Source organism: Anoplophora glabripennis, unplaced genomic scaffold (genome assembly GCF_000390285.2).
Source record: "Anoplophora glabripennis isolate ALB-LARVAE unplaced genomic scaffold, Agla_2.0 scaffold803, whole genome shotgun sequence".
In the NCBI taxonomy this organism is placed as follows: domain Eukaryota; kingdom Metazoa; phylum Arthropoda; class Insecta; order Coleoptera; family Cerambycidae; genus Anoplophora; species Anoplophora glabripennis.
The window spans coordinates 145401-172605 of record NW_019416919.1 but is presented as its reverse complement, the minus strand read 5'-3'; the positions used below and the strand labels follow the sequence as shown (position 1 = coordinate 172605).

The following is a 27205-nucleotide window of genomic DNA, read 5'->3' as shown; positions in this document are numbered from 1 at the left end:
TAAATGTGATCATTCGAGTAGCAAACTGTTTCAACTAAATTCTAACTGACATTTGTAGGGATCACAAACTACACCTCCTGAGTTAGAAAGGTACAGAACTTCTTTTGTGGGGCTCAGAGCTGGGCAAAACACTTACAAAATACAAATTACAAAATACTAGTACGAAAGTATTTTAAATTATTTAAAAAACAAAATACTTCTTTGGCAGAGTATTTTAAATATAATTTACTTAGTATTTAAAATAGTATTTTAAGTATGTTAAATATTAAATATTCATTAACAGTATTTAAATATTTTTGTGAAATATTAAATCTTAAACTCTTAAGATGTAACTTAAAAAAAATATATTGTATGTATAAGGTAAGCCCGATTTCAAGATCATCAAAAAATTAAAAAAACTGGCCATGATTACTGAGATGCAGAATATTTAATTCACTCATAATTTTTATTAGTTTTTTTTTGATGATAAAAGAAAGCAATTTTAAATTTTGATGATTGTCTACTGACATGACTAGTGATGATAGTGACGTAAAAGGTAGTAGACAGGATAGCAATAACACAGCGCAACATTGCAAAATGCAGAGTAGAATGCGCTAAATTCAGGCGTGCAGATACGTATTTTTTTAGTACGTGTTGTACCAGTCGCCAGTCGTAATAGACAAAAAGTATTTGTTTTTGGTAGGTATTTTAAATACTTCGTGTATTTTAAATACTCAAGAGTATCTAGATCAATTTTTTTATCTAAATTCATTTAAATATTTTGTGTAATACAAGAACATTGCGTTCTAGTACCAAAAAAAATATTTACGATGTATAAAATAAAAAATTGTAAAAACACACTGAAAATTTACAAAAAAAACACATTGGAGATTTACAAAAATTCTGTAAATATACCAAAACCATATTTTGCAACACTGTAAATTATATCCGTTACAAGTCCTTGTGAAATTACTGGTAAAATAATGGGTAACGAAATACCCATTATTTTACAAGTAAAATTACAAAAAATAGTTTTCTGTGTATCTCGCAAGTGATTTGCAAAATAGAGTTAGTTTCTTCGACCCAGATCGATGAGATTTTTCAGTTTTATCGGAAATCCACTTTCAGTTTAAAACGAGGCAACTGAAACCACATTAATTGGCCCTGAAAACCGCATCTACTAACTTTATTCAAATATTATCGAACTGGTTGCCAGGGTTACCATGCACGGCACCAATGCTAAGTACTGTGGCACGCTCGGACTCAGAACTATTCCTACCCTTACCGTGCCTGCCTTGATTGCTCTCTGGAGTTTGCCGCAACGTGAGTTCCACGAAAACAAACAAATAAATAAACAGTCGAACGTTTCGTTTCACATCGCTGTCTTGATATGTGACGCATAAAAACGGGTGACGACGAGATGACTCCGGAGACTCCGTCTAGTTCGGGAAGTGACACCACCAGGCCTGCTATAAGTGCCGAGGAGAGGCTGATGGTGGCCGTAAGGATAAGGCCCTTGAGGCAGGACGAGTCGGCGAGGATTTTGTATGCTCTGGACAAGAAGGTGGGTACTGTGATGATGGTTTTGTCTGGTAAAGAAGTTAACCAATCTTTCCAAAAGTGTAGCTGCTGCTGCATTGCAGATAACATCTCGGTTGTATTCTGCACACAGTACTTATACAACAAAAAAGTATAGACGAGTAAAATATTACAAGAAATTTAGACAATTTTAAGTCCAGCACAGAAAATATGTAAAATTTATCGCGTTGCAATTTAGTACGTTTTAATACTAGACCAGAGCGGAACTGTCGAAATATCCCACTTCTTGGAAAAAAGTTTTAGAATTGAATTTTGTATAATATACTGCAAGTTAAAAATGTTTAAATTTATTACCGATATTGCAAAATAGCAATAATTGATAAAAAAAAGGCAAAATAATCAAGTTTTTTGGATAATTTTTTAAAAATATTTTAATTGCTTCGAGGGCATTCTAATTTTGGTAAAAAAACTTTAGAGTATAATAAAACAACACAACAAATTTCATTAAAATCGGTTCGATAGTTTTCGCAAAATAATTTTTTGAAAAAATTTTCGAATATTCAAAATGTTGCACAGCCTCAAATAAAACATCTAGATACCGGAACATACAAAAGACCGCACAACCTTTCAAATGGTTTTTGAAAAATTGAAATCGGTTGATTAGGACGGCCACAGTAAATACGTACGAGTAGTTCGACGCCCCAAAAATGCCAAAATGACGAGATTATGTTTCCTCTTACATGCATGTCGGATAAAAGTAATACATGATGGAATAATGTATTTTAGAACGAAAAGTAGTAGAGTCCGACAAAAGCATCGGGTTAAGACGCCAGTCCGACAAGAAAACAAAAAAAATATTGTTAAGAAATTGCATCTTCTTTTTACCCTTTTCTATTTAGATTATTTTATTAGATTATTAGATTATTAGATTATTAAGAGACTATGCCTCTTCGCTTCGTTTGCTGCCCCATTAACAACTATCTTTAATTTATTAATAAAAACTTCGTGTTATCCTGAAGGTTGGAAACTATCTAGAGTGTGTCCAGTGCACAAGAAGGGCAGTAAGAATGAATTGGTTAATTACAGGCCAATTTCTATTATTTGCAATTTCTCCAAAATATTTGAGATTCCATTACATGACTTTTTATACAGATTCTTGTCCGGGCTGTTGGCGTGGGAGCAACACGGTTTTATTAAGGGCAGATCCACTGTTACTAATCTTGTCCAAAAAACTCAGTTCATTAGCGAAAAACTTGACAAGATGAAACAAGTCGATGTTATCTATACCGACTTCACTTAATTAAATCTTTTGACAGACTCGACCACGACCTCTTGCTGTACAAATTAGATGGGTTTGGTGTGTCCGAATCGCTTTTGCAACTTTTTGAATTATATTTACAAAATAGGTATCAGTTTGTTCAGCATCGTGGCTTTAAATCGCACAAGTTTCATCAAATATCTGGTGTGCCTCAAGGATCTATACTTGGACCCTTACTCTTTGTTCTTTTTGTAAACGACATCATGGTTGATCTACAAGTACACCATTTAATGTATGCAGATAACCTTCAGCTATTTTGCGAAATAAACACCATTGCCGACTGCTATATGTTACAGAATGCGCTTAATGTCATTAGATTTGTGGTGTCTAAATAATAATTTGACGCTAAATGCCTCCAAGCCTATCATTACATTCACCAAAAAAAACTGTACTATTCGATTATAAATTGGATAATATAATATTGCATAGACCCGATTACAATTTTACACTACATTATCTTTTACAAAACATATAGACATAATTGCGTCATCTGTTTTCGAGAATATGGGGTTCATAATAAGGAATTCCAAAGGCTTTTATCAGTATTTCTACACTACGATTGCTCTACACTACCTTTATTCGTTCTATATTAGAATATGCATCAATAGTCTGGAATCCAATTTATACTAATCAAATTGCAACTTTGGAAAGAGTACAGCGTAGGTTTATGAAATCAGCTGTGTACTTATTGGATGGTACATATCCCTCTCAGGTTTTCCGCTTGATCTATTACTTGAGCGTTTCAATATTCATGTCCTTGCTAAAAGAACATCTGTTTTTCAAGTAATGTTTTTGTATAAAGTTCTACATAACATTTTGGACTGTCCAGGTGTTTTAAGTAATATTGATATCAAAGTACCGCGACTATCAGCTAGATGTAATAATGTTTTTACTCTACCCGTAGCACCTAGTAACATCCTAGTATCAAATTGTTACAGTAAGATAGGAAATAATGTCGATTTTTTTTGTTGTTTGCCTAATGATATAAAAATGCTTTACTTATGTAATCATATATGTCTTTTATAGTTTGTTGCCTTTTTATTTTGTTCTTTATATCTGTGTTATTTGTAGTTTGTACTATTTTTTTCTTTCTCTTTTTTTTTCATCCTGTTATTGGGTATCGCCTGTTGGATGTGTATTTTAAATAAATAAATAAATTGAATAAATATTATGCGTTGTTCTTTACATCATCGTCTTCCTCTTTTACACCTTTTTTTGTTCTTTGGTCAGTACATTATTTATAGTTAAATGTTATATTTTATTTGCTAGTGACACAGTGATGATCTTATATAATGTTGACAAACATGTAANAATAAATAAATAAATAGATAAACAGTACATACTCCTAAATATTTCTACACACACACTTACTTGATTTAAAATCCTTCGTATATACAATCACTTAGTAACATAATAATATAATTTCCACCAGAAAATCCGGAAAATTAGGAAATCTAAAATCCCAACATTTCTTTAAATCTATGAGAAAAACGACAAACATGATTTGTAGACCAATTGAACAACTTTGGCAAACTTTTTGAAACTCTGATATACGATTCACTTTACTTTCAAATTAGATCACAGATATGTGACTGAAATATTTGATTCTGGCGGACAGATTTTTCTAAGGCGTTTGATCATCTTAGTCGTAATATCTTGTTAAATAAAGTTAAGTACGTTTGGTTTCACATCTCCCATAATAAAATTTTCAGTCTTTCCTTGTTGACAGATATCAATTTGTATATTATAGCGGCTTTGCATCCAACAATATTGTTGCTTCCTCCGGAGTGCCTCTAGGCTCTGTATTAGGACCATTGCTATCCAATATTTATATTAATGATGAAACAGTATTATAATATGCAGATGATTTAAAATTACTCACTTCAGTTCGCAGTAACGACGACCTAATTAAACTTCAAAACGATTTAACATCTCCGTAAAGAGTTATTATTTGTTGTTAATTTTACCTTGCTCCGATACGTAGACTGATACGTAGATAAAATTGGAAATATTCAGATCAACTCATACTTTTCAAATAATTGCCAGATTTTTAACATATTATTTACTTTTGAAACTTGAAATGTTTGCATGTTGGTATTACTGTCATGATAGATAGTTTTATGGTGTAGCTTATTCCTGTAATATATTTACTAACTCGAGTATACAAAAGCATTTTAAATCGCTAAAAAATAACACATATTTTCATAAAATATTGTTTCATTCTAGTAGGTATAATTTTGTCAGCAATTTCAAAATACGGATAAGTTTAATATTATAGTGATCTGTCTGTGTTGAATATTTCAACTGCATACATACATATTTCAAAAGTATTTACAAGTAACGATTTCATATATGTTTTATTACTTCTTTATGCTTATTCTTCGTATAAAGATTAGATTCTAAAATTGATTATTTTACCTATATTGTTGGAAAGGATGTAGCAAAGGTAAATAAACATTATTATTATTATTATATATATTTTGTCAAAAAGTAAACAGACAAATAATAATTGATGCTAAATAAACTTCACGTATGAAATCAAATAATATACCTATTTCTACTTCAAAGACATGACAGAAATGTCACGTTTTGACAACTTAAAATTAAAGACGAACTCTTTTGAAATTGAATAGGTATACTTTATACGAATATAATAAGTATTAGTATTATTTAAATAAATCATACCTACATGATTAAAAAAGGATAAGAAGTATCAAATCAATACTTCTTTTTTTAAGAAAAATGATCCATCATTTCATTTACAAATAAGCCCTTTATTGAACAAATGAGAAAATTATTCAACAAATTATTACTATTACATTCAAATATTAAATTATACCCAACCTTCAAAATAAATATTAAATTAGCTTCAACCCCCTGGTTTTTTTACTAAAATAATTAATAATACGGTGACAGCCCATTGACCTTGAACCCTAAAACTATTGTTCAAAGCAGAACTCCATTACCCTAAAACAATAGCGTTGTAAAATATTGAATAGCTGCTATAAAATAACCAATTAAGTAGCGAAATTTTTACTGAAAATGCTATTCAATGTGGATATTGTTATCTCTATTACCATTATCGAAAAATCAGTACAGGGATTGTGTTTGTGAGAACGGCCTTAAGGGGTAGCCTATTTAAATGCAAATTAGGGGTTAGGCACGGAAGATTGTCGTAGAATTCGGTCTAAAAATACGGTTCAAAACTGCGAGGTTTTATTGGTGTCTTGATAATAAAATAAAAACATAGAAATCCGAGGAAAGAGAAATGAATTTAAAATTTTATTGAAATAGACCATATTCCAAAGTAAATGATTTAACTTTAACACGGAGCGTAAAAGAAAATCTACATACAGGGTGATTCACTTTTTATGATTTTACTTACTATTTTAGCCATCGATAGATCTCGTGAAAATAATGTAATTTTGAAATATACACTTTTTCTTCCAAAGGCTACCTTTTAGGGATATACGCTCTTGAAAAAACATTTTTTTTGGTTTTTATTTATTTTTTCTAAAACTATGAAAGCCATTTGTTTTATATTTAGTATGAAGTGTACGAATGAAAAGCTCTATCGATTTTACAAATTATTGTGAAAATAGATCAATGATAAAACGTTCGTAAACAAAGAAGATTTAAATATTTTACTCGATCGTCAGATCTAAATCCCATGGATTATTTCGTTTGGGAATATATTAAAGAAAGTTTGTACTTTTGAAAGGTTAAGAAGAATTGAATATAATTGTGAAACTCTTAAACACAAACTCAATATGATTAGGAGAGTAGTTCAAAGCTTAATTAGGCGATGTGAGAAATGCATGAGGTTCGAGGACATTTCGAACATTTTTGTTATACCTTTTCTTTTGTTCTCTATTGTTAATTGTTATTTCTGTTTGTCTCTCAATATTAAATATTTTATTCTGTATTACTTTGAAAAACTTAACCATTCCACAATGAATCCATACGAAGAAATTTTTCTCAAAAAACATGCATTTCATTTAAAAATAGTAAGATACTTATTTGTTGACAATATAAAATAGGGGTTATCAGAGCCCATTATGGACGCCTATGATTTATTTACTTTCACAATTATTTCTTAAATCGATTCGTACACTTCATACTAAATATAAAACAAATGGCTTTCATAGTTAGAAAAAAATAAATATAAACCAAAAAATAAAAACCAAAAAGAAGAAAATGGTCATATATATCTCTAAAAGGAAGACTTTGGAAGAAAAAGTTTACACTTCAAAATTACATTATTTTGACGAGAACTATCTAAGGTTATCATATCTTAATCATAAAAAGTGAATCACTCTGTATATTAAATGTACATGTAAATAATCTATATTATACAGGGTGAGGTATTCATAATGGGACAGAACTGAATTCAAAATAAAACGATTAAGTCAAATATGCCTCATCCGAATATTGCTCCTTTTCGATCTAAAGAGTTTTTTTAAATATCTTGAGCATATTTGAACCTATTGTTTTGAAATTTTGCCAGCCTATATATCCAGAGGTGGCAATTACGAAAATGATAACTATTTTATACTCTATTCAATGTAAGACAGAATTTTACAAGAGAATATCAAAATATGTCAAATTTTTTTGTCCTTCAAAAATCTGAACTTCCAATAAGAAATTACTAAACTACGTTCAATACTAAATAAAAAAGATATATCTGTTAATAATCGAAAAACAACGGTTTTCGAAATAAAGACGATTTCCAATTTTGGGGTTTCAGTGGAGATTATATCAGAAAATTATTTGTTTCAGGGTGGCCCTTGAAGTACGTAGACGTAATTACGAATTAAGACAATAACAACAAAAAATTTTATTATGGTTACGTCTAACATACGAATTATAAAAGATTCTCAAAGTGCCCACCATTGACTTTAATACAATTTTTCATAACCAAGATTTATACAAAAATGTTAATATCGCATTTTTGATGCAATACATGTATGGTGTTAATAAAATTCGATTTTCTCAAAAACGGTACAAGATATCGACTGATATCCGGTATACCTTTTTTTAAACAAAGTGAGAGAGGAATCGAACTATGAAAGAAAAATACCAAATTTGGCAACGCTGTTAAATGAATAATTTCGTCTGCTCCTGTATAATCCAGGCATATTCAATATCAGTTTAAACGTGTAAATGAATATTACCATGAGTTACTTTAATTGCCCAAATTTCATTGTTGTCATGGTAATGACTTGAAAGTTATAATTGGAATTTGTTTTTCAAACTTCTTTCTTTGAAGGCGAATAACTCCACAACGAAGCCCGATAGGAATTTTTTTATGAAGTACTGCAACTATTTTGACCTCCTTTGTATATCTTTTCATTTTTGACATGACCTTTCTGGACATGTATACTTCCTAACATTCGAGAAAATGGCGAATGCGCCACGAATAAAATTATACCTACTTAAAAACATCCAACTTATTTGAAAGCATTTTCTTTTAATATGTCCTATAGTATTCCTGAAGACAACTACTCTGCGGACTAATGCCTCAACTATTCATAGCAATGTAGCAATTTGTTATATCTGATATTTTCTCCTTCACAAAATACGATAATGTCATAGTTCTTGTTGCGTTTTTGTAACTAGTAGTCTTATATTTTAATTGTCACTGCCGCTCAACGACTGCCAGGACTAAGTATTGCTTTGTACCTACTTGCAAGGAGCGACCTACTAATTTATAGATCCTATGAAAACATGATTAATTTACACTCAAAACATCAGTAAATATACCATAGATCCAAATAGCTGTGTATTGTTCGTTAGTCGTGGCATGCTGATGAGAATATATATTCATAAGTTCGAATCTGGTGAGTCCGCTGACGGATCTTAATCGTTCACTAGAAACTGCAGATATAATTTAATGCTAAATGGGGCTGTAGACAACAGAGTGTTTGTTTGCAACATCGTCACAAAAACAACATGTAAAATGTTTTTGAAACTTTAAACAAAGAAAGTAGTTCACTGATCACATAATTCAAGGTGAAGGTGACAATGAAGAGACAGGCTATATCCATCCCGAATCAATTTTGAAAAAGTTTAATCTATTTACCAACTACGTTTTCCGTAACAATGGTAATAGCCTACCACAGTGTAGAATTACGAGTCATTTTTCACTCACATTTTCTGTAATTGCAGCAATTAATCTTTCACAGACTCACACGCGAGCGGTGTTACTAAATTATGACGTTTAGTGTTAGCTAGCCATGCAAAGGGTTTATATGAATAAAAGGTAACAATTTTCAGCGCCCTGAAAAATTTTCAGTCGTAGAAAACTTGGACAAATGTAATTTTTATACTTTATGAGAGAGAACAGTCATTTAAAACGTTATTTTCTTTCAATTTTCATAATTTAACTGTCCGAATTCATGTTTTGGCCAATTAATCTAGGAATACCTGTATTCTGTAAATATAGACTTTGAAAGGAATATTAATAGTTTGGTTTGGTTGTCAAGTTGTTAATTTTAGAAAGTCTATAAAATTCAAATTTAAACAATGTCGCTAACTGGAACCATTTGATAACATTCACCTAATTTGGTAAAAATATAGTAAATATTTTTTGGAACTCCTGTAATCTTATATAACAGTAATCGTTATTATTTTGGAATGTAATTAATCAGTTGTTGCCATAATTTAATCCAGTGGAATCATCATAATTAGAAAAATACAATCTTGTAACGTGAATAACCTTCATTGATAAAATCTTGTATACATTTTTCGAGTTTTACTTTCGTCAAAATGTTAGACGTATTTGACCGATATCCAACCGATTCAGTTTTCAAGTAGGGCACCAATTTTAAGAATCTTTGAGGTCAAGGTTAAGGTTCAAGGTCACATCAAGATCAAGTCGGTTTTTTTAAATGACGACTACTTTTCGACCTTGGAAATGAGCAGAAAATTCTGCATCCGAATATGACATTGACCGTTACTTCAAAGTCATTGGGTAAGGGTCAGTGCAAGGTCAAATGTTGATTTTTATTGTAATTTTTAATTTTTAACTACAGAATCAGAGGGAGTGATAGTCTTTGAGGTCACTAAAAATTGTGAGTCCCTTCTATTCCATCGTCGAAAATAAAAAATAACAGCCGGAATAATCTCTTGACCTCTACCTGACCTTGACCGTTGACCTTAAGGTCACGTTTAAGATCATTATAACATGTAGAATTCTACGCTCTCTTATTTCTAGCGTCAAAATAAGGGGTCGCTACGCCAAAAACCGATATGACCTTGACATGTTCTTTCGACCTTGACCGCAAGATCAAGGTCACTAAGAAGAATGTAGTATTAATGCAGCTATTAATACTCTTAGGTACATCTATACATCATTAACACCGCTCTGTAATGTAACATTTAATACAGTTTCGTGTATTCTCTTGACATTTATATTTTATTCAAAACGTGGGTAATTTTAGGATAAGGAAGTCACTGTCCTGTACGAAAGCACGTCGCACAAGTTCCTATTCAATTTCAATAATAAATTAACCAGTTATCCTAATTATGACCCTCTTTTCTATTCCAGCACATTATTTTTGAGGAGTCAGACAAAAACGACCTCTTGAGGCAGAAGAGGGCCGTAGAAAAACAGTATTCGTTCGACGTGGTTTTTGGGGAAGACTCCACTCAAGAAGACGTCTATAAAGTTACCACTAGCAGTTTGGTTAAAGATATTTTAAATGGGTGAGTAAAAAAGTAGCAGTAAAATGTAGGTAAATAGGTATTGTTTTTACTTTATTATTAATTTTATCTAACCAATATTTGTTTTTTATGCATTTTTTTTTAAAAACATACATATATTATATATTCTCATATTTTTACTTGACTATATAAAGTTGCTTTAGAAAGTGGAAAAATTTTTACATATGGGAAAATGTTATGCAGTTTTTCTTTCATTTTTACAAAAATAGGTTTATCTTTTTGCAAGCAATGTTTAAAAAAATTTTAATTTACCTTAGTTGCTAATAAAAATATCATTTTTTTGTCAAATATTTAACATATCGTATCAATAACTTACAGTATGATAAAGAAATAGGGTTTTGATAGTATTGAATAGATTTTTTGCTTTTTCATGCATATTTTGTTTTTTATGACCTTACTTTAATAAAAAACATTTTTCCAGTTAGCAAGTTATGGATTTGAAATGCCAAGTTTTTTGTTTTTTTTATTTTATTCTATTAAAAACTATGTTTGAATCTCCTATTGCTGCTTCTAAATAATAGATCTAAATCGTATTTAATAAAACTATAGTTTTTTAATTATGCAAATACGTAGTAGATCTTTATCTGTCAAAATTGACACTGTTGTTTGTTTATGGTCATTAAGTTGACATTCAATTAAAAAGGAAGTCTTGATTAATGGATCCTGTGTTTTTGTTGACACTATTAAAGATTGACACGCATATCCAATGTAAATGGTATTGTTTCCATTTCGTGAAAGTCTTAATAGTAAATGAAAGTTATCAGAAATAAAAAAAATATGAAATAATTTTTTTCCATTGTGCTTTCAATTTATGTAGAATATTAATAAAGAAAATTCATAAAAATTTACAGAAAGACGTTTAGAATTTCTTTCTTAATTTTTCAGAATATTAGTAAACATTCCGTGATTTTAAAAAATTATTTAGGTATATTACTTGGAACGTTGAATATTTAAAAAGCTTTTACATTATTTGATTAATGTTTGTATCCAACTTCCGAGTATGGTAATAAAGTAAAGTACCTCATTCAATTCTTATGAAGTTTTCAATGCATTTGAATTGATTCTTTCATCAACTTCAAATTGTGCTTCCTCCTAGTTATTTATTGCAACTGTAATTTGTACGAGTTTGTACCGAAACCATAAACAGAATTAAGTTGCAATCAAAAATTCAATAATTTATTTATGGAAGAAGATCGTTAGGAAACAATCTATTAAACAACAGTGTGTTCTTGAAAGTCCAATTATACAGACATACAAAAGAATAAAGTAGTCCGTTCAGAATCTTTCATCGCTGTATTTTCGGATCCGTTGAATGCGAATCTGTAGTCAGTTTGGCACCAACTCCTGCCATTTTTGAGAAAATGGTCACTCGATTAAAAAAATTTTCGGTAATTTTTTTTAATTAACGCTTTTGCTTTTCTTCGAAAGATCTGTGAATTGGGTTTCTCTTTCTCTTTTTAGTGGTTGGTTCTGATTTCTGATTAGTCCCATAGCACCACGGCCTACTTGGTCCTAGTCAGCAAGTAGTTTTGTTCTTTTAAACAAAGTCCAAAAGCTTCCTTGCTGACACTTCTCTCAGCTCCTTGGATTTCAAATAGGGTCTCTCCAGGTGCGTCATTCTACTACATGTAAATTCCGGGCACTCGCCTAGGATATGCAGAGAAATTTCATCCTCGGCAGATCGGACTGCCTACAAGCTTTAGCTTATGTAGATGTTTCCTAAAGTAACAGTGTCCCGTTATGAATCCCGTCATTCTCCAGAGCCGAATTTTATTCAAGCTCATTTGCTCTCTCCTTCAAAGGATATTCCATGAACTCCTTAAAATGGCTAAGTAGTATTTCGCTGTATTTCCTCTAACAATATATTATCTTTTCAGCATGGTGGACAGTAGTCCACCATTATATTCAAATCCCATTTACCCTAATACTGTTTTTTCATTTCCTTTAAATCTTGGTGAAATCGTTCAATTTGATCTTCGCTGTAGTCCTTTAATCAGAGAAGTAATCCAGGTGAAAGTCCACAAGGTGCAGTTTGATGTTCATCAAACATCAAAGGTCTCTGAAAGTTTTCACTATTAGAATTTTGTAATTATGACTTTTGTGATTACCCAAAAACTTTTCTATTACATTTTTGAAGCTTTGCTATGCAGACTTCTTAGTTTCATTTAATTACTGCTCACATTATTCTACGAATTTGGGGTCCATCAAATATACCCTCGTTCAGTTTAGTACTGCTGATTTCGGGAACTTTATCTTCCAAATACCTGTAACATTCACCTTCTTTATCCAAATCCTTAACGAATTGTTTCATTAGTTCCAAGATTAATGTGTAGTAGAGGAAGCAGAAACTTGTACGGACCTAGCAAGTAATGGCAATTGAGTTTGATGGTATGAGCAATGTTTGGGAAACAATAAGATTTTCAGGCTAGCTTCTGCTTCTTTTTTGTGATCTCAAGTTCATGAACTAGCCCACATACTTAACTGATTTTGGTATCATGAAATTAAAAAAATATATTCGTGTTATTCAAGTTTTCCTTATTTTTTTTTGTCCTAGATACAATGCGACAGTATTTGCCTATGGTCCAACAGGTGCTGGAAAGACCCATACCATGGTAGGAGATAGAACTCAACCTGGTATCATGATCCGGGCCCTCAACGATCTTTTTGAAGCTGTAATGGACAAGGAGGATGAATATACTGTGAGCAAAATTAAAATATTTGTAATTTTATTTGTTTCATGAAATGTATTTTCGAAATTATTTTGGAGTGAAACATATAAGTCAGTTTTGGCAAGTATTCGCCATGGTGTTAACTATTGAAATATGTATATGTAGAGAGTAACCCAAAACTGAAGGTTGGCCGTTATTACAGAAAAACGGAAAGAGCAAATAGGAAACCGCAGGTGGTGATTTTTTGTAATGACATAAATATTTGACTTTCAATCACATCAAGAAACAAAAAAGTTTATACTGAAGTATTGCTAGATGAGTATTAGACTAGTTCTTGCACAAAAAAATATTAATAACAAATTTTGAACTGACGACATTGTGGAAAATAACTACGCTGCGGACTAATTTCCCTGATCTAGTCGATAATTTAGAAACGCAGAAACTAAATCGATGTTATTCTATTCCAGCTAACTTTAGCTTCAGAGACTGGTACATTTTCGTCTCCTTCTCAATCATATTGACGATTTTTTTACGTTTTATTTACTTTTCATCCAGGTTTTCAGGAATTATGTATGACTCATCATAACTTTTGTCATTAACATTTCTCTCTCTAATAATATTGATTGCTGTTATTTGTCCCGCTCTTTCGTGACTGGTATCTATTAGACGACTAAAAGAAGTTTGTAATATTTTAGTTGGAAATTCGTTGTTAGTTAACTTCCATGAAAACTTTGCTATGACTATAGTAAGCGAAGGTACTTCATCTTTGCTTACCTAACATTTACTTAACTGATAAAAATAATATTTCATTGATTACAGTACATAAAAAACAACAAACTCGTTAGTTAAATAACCAATATATACTTTTAGTGGAGTCAAGATAGCTTAAAATTACGCATTATTTCGAAATAATTATGGGAAGCATAGATTTTCTTAAAACCTTTTGAACTTACTTGGAGATAAGTATTAGAAAAAAGTTATAAACATATTTTTGTACGCTAACTGTTTTTTAATTGTTTAAACAATAATAAATAGTTTTTTTAAGAACATTTAAAATAATTCAATGAATTTTAAATCGAATTATTTCAAATTGACAATATAGGGGTTTTCGATGTCGCTGAACAAGAATATGAAGTCGGAAAATGAAAATTCAAAATGGCTGATCCAATATGGCCGACTATTTTAAACAATTTATTTAACAATAAATTTCACGGTTTTTTCATGAAATATTTTTATTTTTTGTTATTTTCTGTTTTTTCAACTATTATTTCAATTTTTTAAGAAAAATAAAATGCACCATCTTAAAGTAGAGATTTTAAGCTTTAAAAAGTGCCCTCACAAAGTTTCAATATCACTTTTACAACTATAGTTTTTGATCTATAAAGTATGGCCTAAAATGTAAAATTTGTGATTTTTTAAAATTATTCAATATGTTGGTCTCAATATTTTTCAAATTAAATTTTTAAGATTTTTTCCATATCGCTCACTGTTTCAATTGTCATTTGAAGAGTAATCTGTGAAAGTTACAGATATGTATTTTAAAAATTGAAAGAATGACAACTATTTTATTATTATTGTACAAAATTATAGAATGACGTAACTTTGTATACGTACTATATATATTTCTTTTTCTCAAGTTTAAAGACATAAAATTTTGATAGCCGGATGACTCTTCTTTCATTTAAATTTTTGTGAGGTCGATTTGATCAATTAGATCAAAAGTTATAACAAATTTAGTGTAGCGCGCTCGGGGCCGCGCGCTCTTCGAGACCTATACTTGGAGGCCGCCCGTCTCATTTTTCGTACGTTAGAAAAAAAATTCTACAGCCTTCAATTAGCATTTTAGAAAAAAACTTTATCAACATTAAATAAAAAATTATATTTTTTTATATATTTTGCAAAAACTGTAATTTTGCAACTAATTTGTTAAATAAATATTTTAGCGTACACTCTACAGTTGGTAACTTTTTATATGTTGTGTCTTACAAAGCGAAAAATAAAAAGTTCTCTGTTCCCGTAATTTTCGCGAAGTCAAAATCTATCTTGACTCCACTATTTAGAGTCTACCCTATATTAAGAGAAAATAGATTTTTCTTATTTAGGCACTTACGCCCTTTAAGAATTACATTTTTTTTGTAATTTATTAAAAATAAAAAAGTATGGGATATATTGAGATTCTTGAAAAAATACAAAGGAAAGTTGTATCAAGAAATAGGAAACAGTATTTAATTTTATTTCTTTTTGTGTACAATTTTTAAATGTTTAAATCCCAGGTGCTGCAGAAAACTTTACTGTTTGTGAAATGAAGATTATAATTTAACGATTGGTCAATATGAATAAATGAATTACAATTTCAAATTTGGGAAAAACCTATGAAACATTAATCAAATCAGGTCGATATGACACACTTAATGATTTAGGAGTTACTTTTGATCATCGACTCCAATTCAACGTTCATATTAATGCAACTGTTGTTAGTGCTTTAAAAAATGCGGGTGTTGTTATACGTAATTTGAGATGGTATCAATTAATCGATGTACTATTTTGTTTTTATTTTTTTCTTTCCTCACTAGAATACTGTTCTTCAGTCTAGTATTTTAAATATGGTAACCAAGGATATGACTCAAAATGTAGAAAATAAATTTTTAAATGAAATCTTAAGCAAACTTGAATTCAATATGCCTCGTATGAGTTCAAGACACTGTGACACATTTATGACCTTGCAATACCTAAAACATATGTTTCATCATCCCCACCTTAGGCCAGGAAATATAGAGTTGGATGCGACTTTTTGTTTCGGAAAGCTGAATTTATCACTATAGATGCTAAATATTATGCACAATAACATATTAGTTTCCACAGTCATAAAAATGGGGGGGAGATTGTTTACAGGGTGGTTATTGTATAATTTTTATATAAATTCATGTTTTTCGCTTATAACTTTTTTTCGTTCATTTCCACGAGAAAACAGTAAAGTACGTTTTGTTTCGGCTTCAAAAGACCTACAAAAAGCGTCAAAAAATATTGATTAGATCAAAAGTTATAAACAGACGAAGTTTATTTATGACTTTTGAATTAAACATTTATAAACTGCGTTATTATTACCAGAACGTTTTGGCATTGCATCCTCTCATTCCTTATCACTGTCTAATAACTCACATGAAATCGGGAATCGGTAAGTTGAATAGTTTACAAGTTATGGCCTTATAAACAAATTAACTAATTATTAGTCTGGACGATCCCGAAGATCTTCCACAATCGTTCTGATTTTTTCGTGGTAGATTTCTTAATAATAATTTATAATTTTTTTTAATTTCAAATTTGCAACCTGTATTTTTTTTTATTTTTTAGCCTTAGTTGCAAAATGAAATATACGACGCACGAGCGTGATATAGTTATATATTATTACATATTCGGAAAGCTTATGAAATGAGCTTTAAGATAAACCAAAATCGTCAATATTCGTTAAAAAACAACGGAATTACAGACTGTCAAATATACCATTTTCAAGCGAATTTCGCTTATTTAACGGCAGAACTTCCCCCACCGTTCCGCCCCGCCACGGCTCGCCGAAAATCAAGCTGACTTTTGACAATATTTCTTATACACTTAACATACTTCCACAAATAAAATATTTTTATCTGGGAAAGTACTCGGGTTGCCGGTTATGACAGTATTTTTTTTTGCTGCTACCAAACTAATTTGTTTAACAATAGGCCGTCAACTTTGACAGTCTGTAACTCCGTTGTCTTTCAACGAATCTTGACGATTTTTTATTAACTTAAAGCTCTTATCATAAGCTTTACGAATATGTAGTAATATACTATATCACCCTCGTGCGTCGTATATTTCATTTTGCAACTAAGGCTAAAAAATAAAAAAAAATTCCAGGTTGCAAATTTGAAATTAAAAAAATGATATAGTGATAAATTTAGCTTGCCGAAACAAAAAGTCGCGAAATGGTTATTTCCCAGCTTATTTTCCTGGCCTACTACCTGTTCGGTGCTTCTGCCTTTAAAATAAAAACTGTGTCTACTTTCAATTTGTGTGCGTTTTGTCCTTTTATAGTAAATAGTTTTGTTGTTATACATAAGTATATTAAAGTAATAACAGTTATATTGAAATAATAGTTGAATTAATAAAAAAATGCCTAAAAAAATATTTTTTTTTATATCAAAAGAGGTTTCAAAGCCTCAAGTACTTAAAGTGGATAAACATACTATAAAATTCATACTAATAGAAATTTCTATACAAAAAAAACGCAGGGAAGTCAAGTTGACGTTGTGAATGAATCAGCCCACATGTTTTGCTTCCAGGAAAGCCAAACGTCATGATTTTTACATTTACTCACTTCTACATACAGCGATATAACCCTTGATAATACCCAACCTTGTAGAAGTGGCAATTAAGTTAACAAAAGAATAAATTTATTGATTATTTTACACAAAAGGAACGTATTTGGTATTGGGTAGCTCCGATAATAAGCTCAGGATGTTTCGACACTAGTTGTCACGATATATGATAATTTATCATGAATTTCACTAAAAACTATACCATTATTGTACGAACTTTAAGTTCATGAGACAGAAATTAATATATGTAACAAGTTCATTGCCTCCTATAAAAAAATACAGACTCCGATAAACTTGTAATCTTAGACAAAGTGAAACTTTTCTTATCCTTAAATTTAGTGAATTAATTGTATAATATTTTAAGTTTTTTTATGTCTAATATTCTCAATGGTAGACTAATGTACAAACCATTTAATAATAATTTAGGTAATGACTCGGCTGTTACCTCGATAAAATCTTGATTTCGACCTAATTTACTTAAAAAGGAGTTAATGGTCGTAATATTTGTTATACGAATCGATTTATTTTGTTTTTCCACGTGTAAGTGTTTCTTTTTTAATAAAAAAATTATAAGTACTTAATTAGGCAAAGATGAATTAATGGAATAAAAAAAGTTCAGATATCGATCGCACTGAAAAGCTTCCTTGACAATTTTGTTTAAAAAGAAAAAGTTTAATCTTACAACATTGTGTAATCTTCAAGCCAGCAGAATTTTTATGGAAGAAATATTTGCCAAATATAGTCACATAAATAGTATATTACAAATATTTGTAAGAATGTTTTACAATGTATAGTTTATATGTAATCTATAGGTTATAGACACACAAATACGGGTCTATTCAGGAATTAACCGAACATTTTGAATTACGCGCTTTTTAAGATATTGATCAGCCGAAATTTCATGGCATGATCTAATTGAGATGATAACCTCTTCTGCAAATTCAATCGACGATTTGCACGCACCAGATCTTTGACTTTCTGAACGCGAGAGTCATCAGTTCAAAGTCGAGGCTTTCTTGGTCGACCATCATCTTCAACTGACTCACGACCACCTTTAAATCGTGAAAACCATTCGAAACATTGCGTACGACCCAGAGCATCGTCTCCGTAAGTCAGTGGCCACTCGCGATATTGTGATTTGGTGAGGCCCGTGGCTTTTTTACTAGGTGGGAAAGAAGAAAAAACAATTATTTTCAAGGTCAAACAACTAAATGCATCTAGAAATTTTTAGTTGCAGTTACAATATTATAGAAAAACTGATGTTCACGAGCACGATTTTCATTCAGATTTTATAAAAAATAATACGCAACTATTTGGATATTTTATTAATCCGCTCTCAAATAAGAAATAGGAATAAATTTCCATGTCATTTTTTATTATGGAGATCTTCGCAAATAGTCCTACCATAACCGAAAATTAAAAAATTATATTGTTGATAGATATCAGAACAAAAATTGCAGGCATTTACAATAAAATTAAGTAACAGAAAAAAGAACAAAGTGATATATTTACCTAATAATTAACAAAATTTTTTCTACTTATTCTATGAATATTAAAAAATATGAAAAAATATAAAAACTAATATTCATAAGGTAGTCTCCACTTTTAACAAAATGTCTTAAAAACATAGTGAATATTTTTATAAAACAGGTTTATTGGTTCATCTTTTAAATTTGCAAATTTACTTATGTCTTCATAAAACTGAGGATCGGCACTAAGACTTTGCAATAGTTCTTTTTTTATCGCCATCACTGATAAGTTGTTCAAGCGCTCTTGCGTTATCGTATTTCTAAGTTTTAATGCGCTTAAGACACAAAAAGTTTTTGCAGGAATTGTTAAAACTGAGCAAAACAATTTGTATGTTTCCAAAAATACCATTTTAAATTCCTTGTATAAGGTTTCTGTCGTTTCTTGAACTTCTAAATTACGAAATTGTTCGTCTCTGTACAAAATATTAAGTTCGTTTTTAAACCCATCTATTTCAAAAACGTTTGGATACATCTGTAATAAACATTCAAACGATTTTTCAGGAAATTTGTTTGCATATTCGGGAAATTTTGAGGAATCTACTAAAGGAAACAAAATTAAATCATGTAAATTCCCAAAACGAGTAGGTACTTAATTAAGGAGAAATATATTTCGAAAATATTTCTAATTCGTCGCAACTTTTGCCCCGTTTACTTGGTAGTCCAATAATATATTTCGCATAATTAAAAATATTTTTCAATTTTTCTTCGATTCTTAACTCAGACATTTTTTGACTAGTGATTTTAATTAGTTTAGAGAAGTAGTTTACGTCTTTACGTCTTGAAAAGGAGTTTCAAGAGATAAAACAATATTGTGAGATTGTTTCATTATTAGCTATCTATGTAGGTACTTGATAATATAATAAGCAACTATTAAATTGCATTAAATTTAGTCTTACTTTGCTTTGTTGTTTTCTATTTACTTTAAGTTAATACCTGCGTTGTCCGTTGTCCTTATCCTTAAAGCCTTTGTCCTATCCCTCGCACTGACATCAGACACTACCCGTGTACTAAGCGACGCGTTCATTAACCGCGAACTCAAAAACTAAAACTATAAGCAGCTTTGAACAGGCCTCAGTTCCCTCATAAATCACGTTATTTTAACCGCCTCGCATGGAGGGGGAACTGTAGCATACTGTAGGCAAGTGTGACGCGCCTACAAGCAAAGAATTTCTGGCCTCACTGTGGTGGGGACTAGTGGGGAGTAACAGTAAAGTTTTCCCCAGTTTCATGAAAAATTTTACATTGCATCGTTGTTCCAGAAAATCGTACATTCCAAAAATCCAGATTGCGCTCAAATAACAATATCACGAAAACTATATGAGATCCAAGAATATGTGGTTACTGAGGAGGTTATGCACAATGCAATGCTGCCAACCGCATATCACTAAATATCTTCATAAGTAATTCAAAAAGTTCGGTTATTTTTAATGACAATCAAATACGGTGAAATTAGCTTTCATCAGTTGCAAAAATGAAAAAACAAAATTTTGGAAATCATTTCGTCAGTAGGTCTTGTAATGTCAAGAACTTTTGCAATATAAAATGATAATTTTAATGCGCCTATAAAAACTGATACGTCAAAATTATGCACTTTATACTGTTTAATTTTTCATATAAATAGGCAGCGGTTAAAATTAAATTCCCACCATTAATAACACTATGTATAGTGTATAATTATATAATAATGATATAACGATTTACAGGTAATTGGTAAAGTTCCGTTCATCCATTAGAAGAGTATGTATTACAGCGCATTGATATATTTTCAGTAATGTACTCAAACTTTCTTGTATTAATTATGGATTAACCTACATTTTTTCTTTAAAAATACAGTAAATATGTTGTAACTTTGGAAATAGATATCATGGATAAGGGAACTTTAAAAATTGAATATAACAACATTTTTTGGTCGTTACAGGTAACTATGTCGTATCTAGAAATATACAACGAACAAATCAGGGACCTACTGAATCCATCATCAGGCTACCTGGAGCTGAGGGAGGACTCGAGAGGTCGAAACATCCAAGTGGCTGGTTTGTCGGAAATTTCTACCACTTCCACTGATGAGGTAAGTATTGGACATATTGATCGACAGTCACCCCTTTGTTTTAAATATTCAGAAATTACCGCACTAATGACTGGTTCCATTTGACGTTGTGGATTAGCGTTAGGGAAAATATTGTTTTTACTTTAATTAAGCTTCTTATTTCAATATCGCTCCGCCAATATGAAGCACAATTAACCTATATTTCAGCTGTTTGAATTTCTATTTTTAAATAAGTGCTTGGTAATTAATATGATGTCTCGTGTAACGTAATTAATAAGCATTTTCTTACTAAGCAGTTGTTTTATTAATTGTTAATTGTTCTTACGGTTAAGCGTTATAATTAAGAACTTGACTTTCTCTTTCATAGTCATAAAAAAAATAAAATCTATTGTCACAAACTACTCATATTTTTTGTTTTAGAATATTTTGAGCCGACATGTTTCCTTTTCGAGGAATTTATTATTTATCGACAAACAGAAAATTAGATTGAAATTGAACTTTGATGTCCACATAAAAGAATTATTATCATGATCACCATTTCCATTAAAAAAAATTTATGGGAAGTCATTATAATTATAATTCATTATTAAAGGTATACATTTCACTAGGTAAAACTGAATACAAAGGGACACGAGTTTTTGAATTTATCATAATATAAATTGCTTCTAAATAAATATATTTGCCCTACTGTTTTATTTTGATTAAATAGATACAGGGGGTTTCGCATAAGAACCGACACAGAGCAGGGGCATGTTGAGGAATCCAAAATATGGTGATTTAACGCAATTTACATTGTTGCACCCTTAAGAAATTATAGGCCTTGAAAGTGGGATTTCAAATTTCGAAAAAATATCTCGGTTATACTTGAACCAAATTTGGTACACGGTGTGAGTGTACCAAGAGCATTAATCGAGAGTAAGTAGAGTTCAATTGAAGTATTTTAAAGGGTTGATAAGGAATGATGCACCATTAAAATGTGACAGAATTTTTTAACCCGTTGACAGACTTTATTTTATGAGGAATTTAATTCTAAAACTTTTCTTACTCTTGTTAGTTTTCAAAAAACTTTGTCGTTTTTAACAAAAACAGGAATAACTAATAATACGTAGTTATTTCAAATCATCGTAAATTCAAAAGTTGGCTATGAGTTTAAACGTCCAACTTGACGATCAGGAAAAAGTAATTTAATTTTAGTAATTCTTTGCTGAGTGTTTTGGAATGAAGTTTTCGATGAAGGAAACCGCAGAAGAAGTGTTTAAGAATATCGGAGAAGATTCCCAAATCGTGTAATCCCCCATATAGCCCAGTTACTGTAGCTGAAAATATAGTAATACTTCCAAATTTTTTATCACTGCATCGATTTTTCTCAAAATTTAGAATTAGGCTCATCTTACCCCCCACTTCAAAACTTATATATGCGCTAGGTGTGCTTTTCGTTGTTAAGGGGTGAAAACCACCCCTTATTGAAAAAAATACAAATTTAAGCATTTTGTATAATCAAATCTTTTTTATTTGTGCAGTATGAGTAATTTCATGTGCCATCTAACATGAAACTTAATATATCCCAAATTTTCAACCCGGAAAAAACTTAAAAAACCACCCCTTTCGATGAAAATAATATAAACATTTTTTTTCAACTTGAAACGTTTTAATCATGCATTTTTATCAAATTAAAATGGATTTCTTGATTAAAAAATCTTTTTTATCGATTGCAACTTTTCAACCCTTGAAAAATACCCCCTCTTTCGAAAATAAATTGAAAAAATATTATTGAAAGAGTGGAAACAATTTAAATGTGCATTCGTATTAAATAAACATGTATTCCCTTATTATAATATAGTAGTTATAGTACAGTACTGGTTTATTCGAATATAAGTACACTAAATACGTACTTATGCTACAAAATTGTTGTTTGACCTAAATTTTCCTAAAATTATCACCTATACACGTGTTTATTTTTTTGACGATAACATTCTTACTTTTTAAGATTTTTAATCGCACAAAGGCTCATATTGCAGGGAATTGTAAGGGCTACGTGAACTGTTGAGTTGATCTTCTTTAAGCCCTTCATTTTTAAGTTTGAAGGGTTTAAAAGGCTCGAAAAGGGTGGTTCTCTCATTCATATGATAACTTAAAATGGCGATATCTCGATTAATATTAATTTTAGAGGAATAAAAAAAATAAAGCAAATTCTTCAGCAAAAATAAAGCTAAATTTTTTTACTCTTGTATTTTTTTCGTACACCTTTTAATTTTTAAGTTACAGCGTAAAAATCGAATTTTTTTCAGAATTTTGAAAAATTAACATTTTCAAAAATTAAATTTTTTTTTCGAAATCATGCTTTGTAAGTGAGTCAAAGACCCAGAACATATTCTTAGAACATAAATGAAGAAATCTGTAAATGGATTGCATTTAATTTTAATTCTGTCACCAAAGGCACTGATTTGTTTATTATTTTTTTCTTAAAAAAAATGAGGCTATCATGTTATTTCAATCATATATCCGTTAATTTTAATTCTAAAGACTTTTAAAAAAGCTCATTTTAAAGGTTTTTTAAAATACTTAAAAAAAGATGCAAATAGTTTTTTTCCTAATATTTATGGTTTTGGCGTTATTTAACGTTAACTGGTTCCAATTTAGTTTTTATTACAACTTTTTCGTTAAATCCAATGGTTTCAGAGTTATTTGCAAAAAACTGTGCGAAAACAAGCACTTTTTCAGTAAAAAATCAACATTTTTAATGACGAATTACTCGGAAAGTATTGGATTATCCAAAAAACTTTGTATAACATTTGTTACTTCAAATTATTTTATTTTGGTAGTAAAAATTCTCACCCCCAGAGCAAAAGCACACTTCGGCACTATATAAGTTTTGTTCCTTGAGGCATTCCCCACATTCAATCAAAATTTCACGTCAATCGGTTCAGTTATAAAGAATTCGGAGGTAAAAACCCTGAGTAACTGGACTAATAGAGAAACATTTTCCAATGTTGTAAGACGGACTCGAGAAATAAGTTTTTTTAGTAACACTCGAGAACGTGCTATTGCAGTCAGGTCACACGACGAAGAACTTATTTTGAATACAACTGAAGATGAGATGACTCACATATTGGTACTAGAATTCTCAACAATCTAGTATATCGCAAAATTCTGTGCACCGAGTGATAAACGTAATCTACTACATCTATATCATATCCGAACAGTGCAAGAATTGTTACCGAATGATTTGGTTAAACAAGTGAATTTCTGTCAGTTTATTTTACATCAAGGCATTAATTTTCCATAGAAAATTCTCTTTACTGATAAAGCTTGTTTGACCCGCAGAGGTATTATAAATTTACATTACTATCATGAGTATTCTGATGTCAACCCTCATTCGATAACTCCTCGACATTTCCAGCACGAATTTAAAATAAATGTTTGGATCGGTGTTATTGATCGGTATTTAATTGGTTCAGTTATTTTACCGAATCGGCTAAATGGCGAACCTTATTTAAAATTTCTCCAAAACATTCCCACATATAGTTGACGAGGTGCCACTACAACTCAAAGTGGAACATTTAGACAAGGGAGGATCTGTTTTGAGGTGGATGTGAGAGGGGGCAAGCAAATTTTTTCTGAACTACCTTCAGTACAATTCACATAATAAAAGTGTAGATCCCTAGATCTGGGCGAGGTCCGGAATATTTTCAAAATTGGAAAAATGTTTAAAAAATTTAAAAAACACCTATTTTATCTCAGTTTTTTTGCTTATATCTTGGAACCTACGCATTTTGGAAGAATATTGAAGAGGATAAAAAGTTTTAGAATTGAATTTTACACAATATACTGGAAGTTAATTAATAGTAATAATGTTAGAGACTTGTTAAACCACCAGTATCCAAATAAATGGATTGGAAGAGGAAATAATTGCCTTCAAGTTTGGACTTCACGATTACCAGACAACCAATGTGCCTTCTTTCTTTGGGGACCGTTAAAAGAATTTGTGTATTCCTCACCAGTTCGTCTCGAGCGGAATTGTTGAATCGTATTACGGATAAATGCACATTCATCAGAAACAATCAGCAGTTATTGGATAGAGTAGACTTCAATTTTCGAAGAAGAATAAATTTATGCCTGAGAGAAAACGGTGATTATTTTAAACAATTTCTATAACTTATCAGTTCAAATTGTATGTTATTTCTGTTGTTTAAGTTGTTTGTTTTTTTATTAACTTATTCTTATTCCAACTTTTTTTCCTGATCGTCAAGTTTGATGTTTAAATTCTGACGTGGGTTTAGCGCTCCCTGGTTATCGCGCATTAACGTTTACCTATCGTGGGTTTAGCTGGTTATTGCGCATTATGATGAACCTGTCATGAGCTTAGCATCCGAATGTAAGAGCGTGTATACATAAATATCTGCTTCATTTAGTAGTGTTTTCGCAATTTTAGGTTAGAAAATCTTGAAATATTGAGGTTATGGAGCAGGTCCGCCGGTGTTTTCAAATTCAGCGACTCAAAAAACATATAAGTAATTTATATCTCATTTTTGGATTTTTAGTTTATTCCCATGTTAAATTTATTTATCTAGATTACCAAATGTACCAAAATCATCAAAAGTAATTATTATTTCAAATTGGTCTAGTTACTCTAGATTATGATTTTCGGAACTAAGATCTTCTTTGAGATTTTAGCTTTTGACTTGAGATATTAATGCAATTATTAGCCATTTACTGAATCTGAACAAGGGATTGTTTATTAGACTCTTCCTTTTTAGGTTATGCTTCTTCTTCAAAAAGGCAACAAAGCCAGGACCACAGAACCCACAGCCATGAACAAGACCTCTTCCAGAAGCCACGCTCTCCTCAGCGTCACAGTGAGGCACAGCATGCCAATAGACAAAAAAGACCACCTGCGCATGCGCGTCAAACAAGGCAGGCTCTTCATGATCGACTTGGCAGGCTCTGAAAGAGCAAACAAGACCAAGAACAGAGGAAAACGCTTACAGGAAGGCGCCCACATCAACAGATCCCTGTTGGCTCTTGGAAATTGCATAAATGCCTTAAGCGGAGGTGCTAGGTATGTCAACTACAGAGACTCCAAACTCACCAGGCTCCTGAAGGACGCTCTGAGTGGGAACTGTAGGACGGTGATGATAGCCCACGTATCACCTAGCGCTGCACAGAAGGACGAATCGAGAAATACCTTAATTTACGCAGACAGGGCTAACAACATCACCACCAAGATAGAGAGGAACGTTCTGGACGTTTCCTATCAAGTTACCCAGTATCAGACGGTCATTACAGAGCTGAGAGACGAGATTTCTCGACTGCAAACTAAAATGAAAGAGGAAAGACCGAGATCCGCGGACGTAAACAGGATGAATGCTGAAGAAAGGAGCAACGAGGTGAAGAAGCTGAGGGAGCAGATCGTGGATACGTTCAAGATGCAGATGAAGCTGAGAAGGAAGCTGATGGAAATAGACTCACATCTCTTGGGACTGGGAATGGAAGCAGAGAGGCAGCACGTTATTATTTCACATTGGGAATCAAGGAATAACAAGTTGTACAAAAATAGTTTGAATGAATCTAGGGCAAGGACACAACAAAGCATTAGGTTAATATTTTCTCTTCTAGTATTTAAAATATAGCACTTTTCAGTAGGTATATCTGTTTGCAAGTATGTAAAAAAAAGAAAGGTGCACAGTCTGGACAGTTAAAAGGCTATTACGCTTGCAGTACAGTGTAAATTAATGTTTCCTTGTTTTCTGCAAGAGGCAAACATAATTTTTTATTTTTTTGCCATTGTAGAAGACGAAAAATTGTAACAGCAGACGGATTCAGGTCCGCAGGCAATGACCAGGATGAAGGATCCGATGCAGATATAGACGCCGAAGGCGAAGCAGCAGTTCAGCAAGCGTGGGCAGAGCTAGCAGACATAGAAAGAGAGCAAGATCGGTGGTCAGAGCTACGCACCCACATAGAACAAAAGTTAGAGGTGTGTAGGCAACGCGGAGTTGCCTTAGAAGATGTAAGTATAGTTATTATATAGTTTTTTTTTTAATATT

General features: G+C 31.3%; 1 protein-coding gene across 1 annotated transcript in view; it reads left to right on the top strand.

The window, feature by feature from the left end:
• The first annotated feature begins 1399 nt into the window (after positions 1–1399).
• The window catches only part of LOC108913956 (kinesin-like protein KIF19), a 30090-nt gene continuing 4284 nt past the window's right edge, over positions 1400–27205 (top strand). The window contains exons 1-6 of the mRNA XM_018719618.1: positions 1400–1543; positions 10386–10543; positions 13116–13260; positions 21030–21179; positions 25916–26754; positions 26949–27168. Coding sequence (XP_018575134.1) covers positions 1400–1543; positions 10386–10543; positions 13116–13260; positions 21030–21179; positions 25916–26754; positions 26949–27168 — 1656 coding nt within the window. The remainder of the gene's footprint in view (positions 1544–10385; positions 10544–13115; positions 13261–21029; positions 21180–25915; positions 26755–26948; positions 27169–27205) is intronic.